General features: G+C 38.6%; 1 protein-coding gene across 2 annotated transcripts in view; it reads left to right on the top strand.

Moving 5' to 3' along the window:
• The window catches only part of RABGAP1 (RAB GTPase activating protein 1), a 68,555-nt gene that overhangs the window by 18,420 nt on the left and 37,410 nt on the right, over positions 1-12,725 (top strand). For both annotated transcript variants that reach the window (XM_019472433.1, XM_009280591.2), the window contains exons 10-12: positions 1,339-1,513; positions 3,254-3,347; positions 6,263-6,413. In XM_019472433.1, the coding sequence (XP_019327978.1) occupies positions 1,339-1,513; positions 3,254-3,347; positions 6,263-6,413 (420 nt within the window). The remainder of the gene's footprint in view (positions 1-1,338; positions 1,514-3,253; positions 3,348-6,262; positions 6,414-12,725) is intronic.

The raw sequence follows: 12,725 nt of genomic DNA, 5'->3' as shown, positions 1-12,725 counted from the left end.
GGTGGAGCATAGAGATTTTGAACAGTTAAGGCTATTGGGCTATAAATATTCTGCAGCCTCCAAAAGGTGCCTTTTCTGTTTGGCAGTTTAAAGGAAGCTTATCTTACTTAGCTAATTCTGTATCTTTTGTCTTACCAAATTCACAGACATTGTGACTTATCTTAGCTAATTCTCTTTTTTCCACAGGCACTGTCAGGTTATCCAACTTCCAGTGTTTACTAATGGAAGATTGTCAAAATTCATAGTGGAAGCAACAAATATAGAATGTACTGCCTGATAAGCCTGGAAGGGAAACCTGTTTCTATGGAGTCATGATTAGCCTATTAAAAATACAGCTGTGTAGAATTGGCTTATCTTACTTTGGCAGTGTTTCTTTATTCGGAAATGGTGAAAGCAGAGGGATTTTATTTGCTCAGATTACATTTAGTGATTTAGTAATTTTTAGTTTTGATTCATTTCTCTTCATTTTTAATGCTCCAAAGGATAAAACTGAGCACTGGGAGCTTAGTGTAGAGTATAATTATAAATCTTATTTCCCTCTTTTCTTCACCTTCCCTTTTCTACTTTCTATTTTTATTTCTTTATGAAAAAAAGTTCTAAATCCTTAGACTGTATTAAAATTTTAGAATCGCTTCGCAAAGAAAAATCTTCCTTTAAAGGAAAGGAAGGTATCAAAGCAATGAAAGTTAAGGAGAAAATGAGGCCACATAATAGACTTTGGGACTCAACAATTCGTGTTCCTGCAGCAATGTATATATAGATATATGACTTGGAAGCATCGCTAAAGACAATTGCCACGGTGGGAAAATAAATATGAACAATTTTTATTAAAACTCTCCTTTTGCCACCGTCAGTATCCCCAGAAAGAGAGAAATTAGACATAATTTTAAAGATTTTGCTTTTAATTTTCCGCTGATCTTTAAATAAAGGCAGAGTTGCTTCATATTAAGGAACCTTCCTCTCTTAGACCATTTGTTGGACAGATGCATTTACAGCTTTAAAATTCTATGCATTTGTGTCCAGTCCATTTATGGTTGAAAAGATGAGCTACCTATGCACGGCAGACCCGAATGACGCTTCTGCTCCTATCAGTAACAGATATTCATGCCTTTCGGGTACAATATGCTTACAGCTTGTTCTAGGGCATCAGGGATAGAAACTCTTGCAGGCCCGCACGATGCGTTAAGTGTGCTGCAAGGACTGAACATTCCTCACCGTAGAATGTGATGAAAAATGTTTCTCAGCTCTCCTATTCCAAAAAGAGAAGTTAGAGCCTTGTGAAGTAATCTGGGTATTTGTATAGCTTTTCTCAGTAAAATGAAACTCTTTTTTTCCTAGATAAAGCAAAAGGACAGAAAGAATAACTCGGACACGTTATATGAAGTTGTGTGCCTAGAAAGTGAATCAGAAAGGGAGAGAAGAAAAACTACAGCAAGCCCCTCTCTTCGTCTGCCCCAGTCGGGGTCACAGGGCTCGATGATTCCTTCTCCTCCGGAGGATGATGAGGAGGAAGGTAAGAAGTGGATTGTACACTTTGTATACTTCAAAAGAAAGGGCGGTCGGTAAATAACATAGTTATGAAACATGTTGAATCCTTTCCAGTCAGAATCTGGCCTACTGATTTTTTTTTTTCTCTTGCTTTAATGCTGTGAGTATTCGATAACCAGTGGCCCGGCATTCCTGGATCAGCCTCTCCCTTGTCTGACACTTCTGTGTCTATGCTTTTCTCAGCCCAGGCCTTGTGAAGCCTCCAGTGTGATATATTTGGAACAATGTGAAAAGAGGCTGCTAAAAATTTGGGATTATCATGTAGCTTCTGCCCCTCCCTGAGCAGCTGTGAACAGATTTGAGAGTAAAAATGAGAAGCTGCTATTATTTGGAAATATAAGCAAGCAGCAAGGCGAGTATAGTCATCTGTAACACATAAAACTATACCAGGACCTGCCCACCTTGAAACTTAATGCTTTTTCAAGATCTTTTTTCTGCTTTTTAAAAATTCTCTTAAACCAAAATATGGACTAGTTCTGAGTATATAAACATCTGGCCTTATAGCTCTGAGCTGAAATGTAGATGACTTGAGTTTCGACTTTTTCACTTTTTCTGCTGGCCTTCTATGTGGCCTTGGGTGAATTGTTTCACTTCTGTGCTTTAATTTCCCTTTTGGGTGGGGGGGAAAGGAGGGGAAGGTTGGTTTGAAAAGTAACTCCTTTGCAAAGTGTTATTCATTAGCAATCTCTAACCCCTATGCTAAACCACAGTGGTATTGTTTTCTAGACCAGGAACTTTTTTTTATGTATATATATTTTACTGATACAACTTGCAGCATTGCAAGAGCTTGCTGACAAGTTCAGATGTCAGTTGAGAAAGCATAGATTTAATGAAAAAGAATGTGTTTCCTCAATAATGCAAAACCAATGTTGACTACTGTGTCAGTGAAATGTAGTTTTTGTATATGATACTTGCTTGTGAGTGTTTAAAAATATCTGGGAGTACATCAGTGTTGGTTTCAAAAAGAGTTACTGTGATTATGCTAATTCTCCCCCTCCACTGCGTTTTTGAATGCATTTCATTCAAAAAGCTGTTTAATTCAAGCCAAGGAAGTTATCAAAAAGTACTAGCTTTCAAAATAAAAGTACAAAAAGGTTCCAGTAAAATACCTCGTGGACTTTCATGGATCTGCAACAACATGCCAAGTCTGCAGCTGCTCAGTAGAACCACGTTGATTTTATTGTCTTTTTTGCTTTTATAGTGTTGTAGCTTTTCACATACAAAAAGTTGTGCTCTCTGAGAATTTTTGTGGTCTTCCAAAAGTTTGGGGTAGAATAATAGAATTACTTCAGTGGGAAGGGAGCTCTGGAGGTCTGTAATCCTGCCTCCCACTCAGTGTGAATCCAGCCAGATAGATTGTTTAAAGCCTTGTCCTGTTGCATTTTGACCGTCCCCGATGGTGAAGTTTCCACAACCTCTCTGGGCCCTTGTATCAGTTTGGCCGCCCTCATGGTAATTTTTTTTCCTGATTTTTAACCAGAATTTCATGTGTTGCTGCTTGTCTTCCTGTCTCTTGTCACATCACTGCGTGCCTCCAGGAAGAGTCTACTTCTGCCTTCTCTGTGTTGAGTGCACAAGCACTGCATCCACAAATGAGGAGGAGTTGTTCTTGCCACACACATACCGTTAGGAGAGCAACGTTTAAATCTGTAAAGGTAGAGTAATGGCTGTTGGTCTCATAGCATCTCCTCTGTTTGGTTGGCAGACAATGACGAACCACTCTTAAGTGGTTCTGGAGATGTTTCCAAAGAGTGCGCAGAAAAAATTCTTGAGACATGGGGAGAGCTGCTGTCCAAATGGTAAGTGGCAAAATCACATTCTGAAAATTACAATTCTTAATATTCTCAGTCTGTTTGCTCCTTCTGCTTGGATTTTTTGTTATTTCCAGAAGCCAGCTGAGATGAGATTAGTATGGATTTAGTCCTCTTTTATCCCCCTGACACCCCTTATTCACTGGCTTCGTGTTTTCTGATTTCTTCAGAGGATGTTTTAAGTATTTTCATTTTTGAGTGCATGTTTAAATACTATATAGAAATTCACTTATGTTGTGTCTTTAGGTGGTTCTCTCTTAAAATATTACTTACCTGTGAGTTTCACTGGAATTTTGTTAAAGAAAAACCTAAACTAAGTAGTATAAAGAAAATGCAACTCTTCCTTTGTCTTTATTTTGCATAGATCACTTCCATTCCTCTTTGTAAGTCTGATGTAGTTCACAGCCAATTTTTCCTGCAGCTGTCATATCTTAGTAACTGTAGCTTAAGAATATGGGAGATTTGTACTTGGATAGCGAAGATGCTTTTCCTCCCTTATCTAAAGGAAGATGGCTCCAGAGCTTGCCAAGAAGGAAGTACATGAGCTCTTCTGTTTTTTTTCCTAGAAATGCAAATTTACAAGAGTGTTTCTTGACAGCCAAGTTGCTAATGCAACACCTGTCCTCCTTTCATGAAGGATCTTTTATTCATCTTGAATAGCCTGAGCAGTTCTAAGAAAGTGATGCCGATTATTGCAAAATTCAGTATTTTTTTTCACAAAGGGGGGATGACAGGCACAACATCAGATTGAGCTCAGATATGTTGTATTTTGACTCTGGCTTTTGTTGCTGCCTTCTGCTTCCTCAGGTTACTGAGGAGCAGGGCAAAGGGTGTACAGCAGTTCAAAGATCTGAATAGAATACTAGATCTAAGGAGCAGGACAGCAGAGATTAGAATAAGTCAGGCACTTCAGATGATGTGACCTCTTAGCCAGGATTCTCTTTAAATTAAGGTGATAACAATTTAGCATTATTTTTTATTTTCTGTAATTACTTAGTACTTATTTGAATAAGTAAGTACTTTTACTTCCAGTTTGGTTTTGCATTAATATATTGCGCTAATTTGGTAGGAAAGCGGACGTCAGGAATGGACACGTTTGTAAGAAGGGGAAGGCTGTGGTAAAATGATATATGATCCCTTTTCCCTCCCTCTCCTAGACTTGTAGAAACATCTTTAACAGATGAGCTCTATGCATCTGCTGCTGTGAGAAAGTTTCTTTCAACTTGGATATTTTTTTTTTGGTAATTCTTCCAAGGGCTCAAAGATAATTAAACCACCTGACTCCCATTGAAAATGTTTTGGCAGCTCTAAGAGGATATGAAGTGCTTCTGTGCTGATGCTGGCAACAACTTTAACATGTATTAAAGGGCTTTCCTTCTTAACTAAAACCGAGTATTTGGAAGTAATGATCCTTGAGCTTTTAACATAAGAGGATTGAAAATCATAAAAATCAGAGTTCAGGTAGTTTCATGCTAGTTTTTTAGAATCCTGTAGTTAGATTTGAATAGCAATTAAATATGCATTGGTATTTTGTGATTTCTAAATAATATTTGGCTCATATCTCATAACTGCTGAGTCACACAATTTTCTCATTTCAGAATAGTTTTGAAGAATCTAGTAGTGTGTGGCTTTTAGTCTACAGCCTTACAGTTCATGGCTGTATTCACTGGAATTACTGTTGTACTTATTCTGATCTGAGATTAAGGCAAAGCAGTTTTAAAGGCATTTACAAAGATTTTTATTATTTTGTATATAACAAGTATTTTATATAAATATTTATATATATTTATTCTAAAGGTATAATAAATGCTCTATAAATATATGATATATAAGTCTATAGACATGAATGTATATAGATGTAAATGTAACTATTATATAAATATTATTTTTATTATAGTTGATTTTGTTTAGAGAAAGCAAAGTGAAGGAGGACATTATGGTACTAGGTTCTGTGTACTATATGCTGATTTAAATGTCCGCATTGCTAGTCTCCAGATTACTGTGTTGGAACACTGTAGACTAGAGAAGGGCAACAAGGAGTCCCAGTCTGTGTAAAATTATCATCCACATATTTGTTAGACTGTTAACAAACATTACTAAATACCAGTTTATTGTTAAGAAGATAATGTGATCAATAAGTTCAGGTTTTTTGCCTGGCTTTGTCTATCAGTCCTCTTAATCATTTTACCTAGAAGCTTGTTTTTTAGTAACTGCAGAAAAATTGTAATTTCTTTGATTTAAGGCCTCTGTGTCTTTTGGGGATTTTATGTATAAGCCACGAATGGACTGCTCAGCTTAACTTTCTGTAACTGCACAAATTATATGTAGGTTTAGTTTCTGCAACCTACAGTGCTGTAATTTATGAGCTGTCACCAGTCTCACTTGAAAAAACAGTTTAGATGGGACTAGCTTGTACAGTGGAAGCTGCTTAAATGCATGGATGTAGTTAGATAACCATGTGAGATTTTTTTTTTATATGTTTGCCTGCCTTCTCTCCCTCCCTCACCTGGAAGGTTACCTGCCTGCTTGGGTGTAGGAAGTCTAGAGAGCAGTATATGCTTCTGCAAACGAATTCTTATTTTGGTGTAGTGTGAGCTTGCAATCTTACACAGTGTGGTATCTGTCCTCCAGTTCTAGTTTTGCTGGAGAGTTTTGGTTCGTTGAGTGTTTTATAACATATGTCTATATTATATTTAAATTTAATAGGAATCAAGGAAGTGGTTTGGAAAGAGCTTCTCCAAATCTGTTTTATTTCATAACTTGAATTTCACTTACTCTGGCAATGTATGGACTGTCTTGAATTTCCCGTCATTTGACATGTTTGATGTTACACATCAGTTGTTGCTCATGTACTTGTTTATTTGTATTCGGATAATAGTAACAATGCCTTCACCTACATCCAGGCACCTCAATTTGAGCGTGAGGCCAAAGACGTTGTCAGCGTTGGTGAGAAGTGGTGTCCCTGAGGCCCTAAGGGGAGAAGTGTGGCAGTTGCTGGCAGGGTGTCATAATAACGATCACCTGGTGGAGAAGTACCGAATTCTCATCACAAAGGTAGAATGCTTTTTTTCCCCCCCATCTTTTTTCCCCCCATATCTTAAGGAATGGAAATAGAGAGACTTCCAAGTGTGTATCCTCTTGCTTAAAGGTTCATGGGTGTATCTGAATATAGTGTGTCAGCTAGCGAGTGTAATTCAATCCTCTCTCCAGCAAAAAAACCTAACATGCAGCGCTGATTGTGGCATTATCTCTACTTGGAGTGCTTTCTTTTTAATAGTCCTACTTCTGTTTCACTCAGATGAGTTCTAAGTTAGTTTGTCAAAAATTAGTATTCTATTAATTGCTTTCATAATTGACAGAGATTCAGGGAGCTCATTTCCTTTGCTTGTTTGGCTTTCCTGAATGAAAGCTGAATTCTGCTGCATTGTCTTAATATTTATGCTAAAAATCTAATGCTAGTTGAAATTGCAGCCTTTTTTGATAGAAAAACCAGAACACTTTGGACACTTTTGCACTAGACGGCAGTTTTTTAACTTCTCATGTTGAATGCTGACCTCAGTAACAGGAAAAGAAAATAAGAATCATGTATACAGACATCATTTGGTGTTTCTCAAAGTTGTAGAGTAACAAATGGGTCATGAAATGAAGTGTCACTTCCTTATCCAGAAAACCAATGTGTTAATTTGGATTTGACCATTATCTGTATAGATACATTGTATTTTACTGCTTTCATCAAACATGCAAGTCTAGAAGGACTATATTAGAAATTATTAATGATGCAACTTCAGTACGAATATAACAGAAATTAATTATTCACCAGTTAAAAAAGCAAAGCGACTGAATCAGCCTTTGTATATCTATGTTCTGATGGTACAGATTCGCAAGGAGCAATTAAAGACCTTATTCTGAGGGCAAGAGGGCTTCTGAAATTAAACTCGGTTTCTGCTGGAATCATGCAGCAAGGATCCTACGTGATTTGAATGAATCATGTTAGATTAGCTAAAAATGTTCTGCCATAAGTACTTTCACACACTTACTGAATATAGAAGAAACTTGATCTGAATTCCTTAATATTGGTACGTGCATTGTAGAACTATAACTTGGATTTTATGGTGAATAAATCATACAACTAATGTGGAGGTTGAGTACTCTGGCAAGGAGTATATCACAGTTACTCCTGTTGTGTTATTTTAATTGCCTAGTGAGTAGTCGACAGTGTCACTTGTTTCTCTGTTTCAGTGTTTTGGTATCAGAATGGAAAAGATTATCTCTTTGTGGCACAGTTGGTGACACGTACTGCTACTGTCTTTGTGAGCTAGAAAGGAATCGTGTAACACTTCATTTTTAAATCTGTGAAACCTTTCCACTCGTTTACATTTGGCAGAGACAAAGGAAATAACCTGGATCTAATGTGTTGGAAGCATCTCTAGAGTCCAAGTAAAAGGGAAAGTAGGCTGATCCAGCACTGTGCTCTGCAGCAAAAGGACTGGCTATATCTGCACTGGTCATTCAGCATGGAAACTAATTAAGGAATTAAACAATGAAAGACAATGAGTACTGAATGACCATTTTCAGGCTCCTCTGTGGTCATATGAGGTCTGTAGTATACTACCAGCATGCTACAATAACCAGCTCGAACAAATGAAAATGAAGTGCCGTATTAGACCATTGTTGAGGCTGTTTGCCTTATCGTGACTTAAATGTAAATTGCATGAAAATGGTCCATGGCTGTTTCTGTAGAATGGACAAAGATCGGTGCTCTGAGAGCGAAAGTATCTGGTTGGTTCACAGTGGAACTGTGATTTCCTCAATCTGCAGGCAGTGGAAGAAGCGTAAGATTTCAAAAAAGGTTATCAGTGGCTGTGTGGAAGTACTAAAGATGAGAATAGGCAAAGATTGCTTGGGAGGCTGATGAGAACATGAATTCAAGACCCAGAAAGATAACATTTGCAGACCCGTCCGATATGGTATATGCTAACAGTATAATAATGCTAGATTGCGCTTTGGCTTTCATTTTTTATTTTCATGCCTTTCATAGATTATTTGACAATTTTGTAGTTCTAATGTGACTAATTCTTACTGCTCTGAAAATAGCAGCTCAGTTACAGTCAATACGCAGCAATGCACAGGAGTAAACATGTCTGGAGAAAAAAAAATAAATTTGTTAATTATGTGAAGGCAAGGGTCCCTTATAATACATTGCTTTACCGTTCCCGTAACGCTTCGCCATGTTTTGCATGTCACTATTACAAATTCTTCTCTGGCAAGCGTGCAGTTATTTGCATTACCATGCATTGAAGATGGTATATCTGAGAAGAACTGCTGTGGCGTAGTGCAGAAGCACAAGGAGTTGATGTTAAAACCTTTGCTCTTCAGTGCAAGTAGGAGATGCAGTAAGCCTGTTTGAGTACTCATAATCCAGTGCCCCTTCTCTCTTAATGTTGACCTCTATTCCTGTAGCTGCATTTCATTTCTGTCAGGCTTTTCATGACCCCATGTGGCAGCACAGTCCCAAATTAATAAGGATCTGTGGTGACAGCTGCTTCAAAAGCTTCTGGCCTCTTTCAGGGATTTTTTTTTTTTTTCCCCTTGTGTACAGGGTGTTGGATGCAGGCGCCTCAGTATTTCTTCTGGTGTTTGCTTTCCTGTGCAGTTCTGGCCCCTGGTGCTTGGCGAATCTGTGTGTTTTGCTTTCTTTTGCAAATTAACTGCTGCAAGGATAGGTTTTTGCTTATTGTTGATGTGTGGCTACTGAATGATTGAAAAGGAAATGTCTTCTGTTGTGTTCTACCAGTTAAGGCTGTGTCTAGGTCTCTTCTTGAATCTGACTTGTGCGTTTAAAACGGCATTGAAACCATGCCTCAAGGTGTGCTTGTTGCGTTCTAGTCATCGTAACAGTATTTATTAATTATTTGCTCCTTATTTCTTTGATAAACATTAGCTGGGTTTTTGTACTCTGTGCTTTTGTTATTGCGGTGCACCATTTTGGTGCTTCCACAAACCAAAGTGAATTTGCACACCATCTGTGTGCAATAATAAAGCTTTTAGCAACTCCAGATTGCTGTGCTTGTGGTGGGGAGTGTGGATGAAAGCCAGCCCAATGAATTAAGGTCATGTCCCTACTGGGGACAGAAAGCAAACTCTAGGTAAAACGATCTAGACAATCCCTTTGAGAGGCATCTGTTCCTGGTAGGACTTTGGCAACCGTGGTTATGGCTGTTAATCTTCAGGCTTCCAGCCACTGAAAGGTAGGAGAAGAGACATGGGGACTTGCTCCAGGCATTAATGGACACCTGCAGGGAAAAATACTTCATGTTTTTGACAGTCATAGGTGGATGGAAAGTATTGCTGAGTAGAAAACTTGTAAAGCTAGCCACATAGGTTAAAAAAAAAATAAAATCATGATACAAAGCAAAATAGACAATAGCCACTTTTCAGACAAGGTTTTTAGAAAGGATTAATACAACTACTGAATCTCTCAGATCAGTGGCGATCTCTCAATGGAGACATACTTCATAATACCAAACTTTTAGGAACCTGACATTTACAATATTGAGGAGGAAGTAAAAGCTTTTGCATATAGGTCTGTGTGGGAGGAAATAATGTCGAAAGGAAAAAACCATGAACTGTTGTACCAGATAAATACACTATATTAAGAAAATTATGACGTGAGAGGGACATCTTGTGGCACAAATTAAAAAAAAAAAAAAAAATCCAGTGGCAGGAGGAGTATCCTGGGACGTTACCCCAGGGTCACCATTTCTGGTAGAAATTCTAGGCCTGGTAAGAGGTGAATTTGTTCCAGTTTTCCTTCTAGCATGACTCTTGCTACCCACTTTCTCATCTTCCCACTTTTTTGTCTCCATGAGCAGAGGATTACAGTACACAAAAGTTGTACCAAATATAATCCTCTGTCTTGGTGCAAATGATACTAGTTTTTAATGAAGAAATAATTTAAAATGTCACTACCATTATTTTACTGACTGTGTTGCTTCATCAGTGGCATAAAATGTAACAGTACTTTAGCTGTGGGTGGCTAACATTTATTTTCCACTTGTATCACAATCAGATTTCCATATGTTCATATAAATTAAGAAGAATACATTTAATTTTCAGGAGTACAAAGGGCCACGATTGTGTACGATCAACTGAAATTAAACCTAACGTACATCTGTGAATCACGGTATAAGAAGTATGACGTAGTCTTGCTGTCTGTGTGCCCGAACCTTTAGATCCCTTGTTTGATTAGTTTTGATCATGTGGTGATAAAAGTTTAATTATCTTTTACAAGCAGTAGTTTTCCCAGGAGTTCTTGTTGTAACTTTGAATGATTTCTTGAATACCTTTTAAGAGTCTTAGATGAGGTTGTATTGTGTCACTGTATAGAGTGGGAGAAGTCTCTACAACACAGAAATATTTTCAGTCTCTCTCAGACCTCAGCCACCTGAACCACATGTTTTAATGTCATTTAGAAGTGGTTCTTCTCGGTAGGCTGGTTGTGCGCTTGACCAGAGAGCTGGGGTAGCAGGCAGGTTTATCTCCAGCCCAGGTACCTTCTGGTTGCAATTCACCCCCTTTGTTGGCCACTTCGGTCTGCCTTCTGGTGCAGGGGTGCTTGAGAGAATTAACTTGAGATATTGCTGGTCTGGACTGGGGTGTGTTAAGCAAGCAGGAGTAAGTTGGCATGAACTTCAAATAGAGTTACTCCTCTCAGCTTTGGAGAAACAATAGAATGTCAGTTAAAGGGAAAAACAGGTCTGTCGCTTCTACAGTAATACCTGTCAGCTGTGTAGGAGTTAAGCTTGTACGAAAAATCTAAACATCGAGGAGTTTGTGATTTGGTGGTGCATCTTTTGTTTTGAATTTCAGCAACCAGATGTTGTTTTGGTCAGTCTCACCATTTCCAATACTACTTTGTTTTTATATATCTGAGATATATTTAAAGTTCAATGTCTGTTGTTTTCTTAAGGATGTTTATAATGTGTCTATTCATGCCTAAGGATCCAGAAATACTATTTGAATCAATTGGTATGTAAATCATTCTCTGCTTTGGAAAGATAGGAGATCGTTTCTCCAGCGGTAATTCAATCATAGCTTGTTTTTTGTATAACCACAATACCCTTGCCTAAATTTAATTCAAAGTTTATGTTTCCTAGCTACAGTTCTAGTACTTCAATTGCCATGAGTAGAAATGCCATAAATTATAACAAAAATGAAGGACAATAGTAAAGGAATCTTTTTTGGGGTAAAGATAGGGCGGGAAAACCACGTTTTTGTTTTCAGGCTTTTGCACAAGACTAACTAAAAATCTGCCAAGTCATGCTGTTGTCCGGCCCAGATTTTTGACCAATACAAGTGTATCGTAAATTTTTTTTTTCTTCTACTTACAGGTCAGCTAAAATCCCAAGCATTGCAGTGTGATTGCTTTGAGATCTATCCCTTTGACTGCAATTCCTTTTCCATTAGGTATCCCACAGAATAACCAGCGTTTAGCTTAGGTTAACCGAAACCTTGGGTTTCTTGGTGTCAGCTGAATTCAGTGTGTGGACTTACACTCGTAAGGATGCCAGTTGCATGCTTTCATTTTTGACAAAAGGACTTCAGCTGCTGAAGAGCCTCACTCCAGTCTCTTACTGGTTTGATCAGTTCAAAGACCAATTCCTGTAGCGATGGGCCTGTCCTAAGCCGTGGCAGTGGAGCAGTCTGGTATCCGCGAGCTTCCACATACCATGGGAACGTGTTTTCCAGCATGTCAAGTGACTAAAATGCTCTTGACAAACAACGAGATATGTGTCCTGTGATGACATCTTTGCCTTGTATGCATCAAAGAGGTTTTTCTGGTTAAATATGCGTGATGGTATTAGCTTATGGTGTGAATACAAGTTTAAGTGCTATGCTGTGAATCTCTTGCGTGTTTGCTCTCTGGAATGTCCTTGGGTTTTCTAGTTTGTCTAGTTTGGTGTAGGTTGTCTCAGGGACTGTCAGGGACAGCGACGCCTTTGGGTTTTGTGTGTACGTATGCAGGAGGTGCTTCCCTACCTGGAGCAACATCTGGATTACTGGTGGGACACAGTTCTCAGCTTTGCCCTTGGCTTCAGGTGTCTCCTAAGCAACACAAACTACACCTAGGAAAGACACGTTTATTCCAGAATAAGCATTTCCCCAAGAGGGCTCGGATGGAAAAGCCTTAAATTACGACTAAACGTTTGAATTCACGTCCTTGCTTGGACAGCTGTCATTTGCCGTGCAGAGAGGCGCTGAGAGGAGGAGCAGGGGTGTGCGGTGGGTGTCTGTCTGTCTGCAGGACCAGGGCGTGGGTGTATGTCTGTCTGCAGGGCCAGGGTGTGCAAGGGAAGAGCCTGATGG

The sequence above is a fragment of the Aptenodytes forsteri genome, unplaced genomic scaffold (genome assembly GCF_000699145.1).
Source record: "Aptenodytes forsteri isolate BGI_AS27 unplaced genomic scaffold, ASM69914v1 Scaffold68, whole genome shotgun sequence".
Lineage (NCBI taxonomy): Eukaryota > Metazoa > Chordata > Aves > Sphenisciformes > Spheniscidae > Aptenodytes > Aptenodytes forsteri.
The sequence above is the reverse complement of the archived record's forward strand: the minus strand, read 5'-3'. Positions and strand labels throughout refer to the sequence as shown.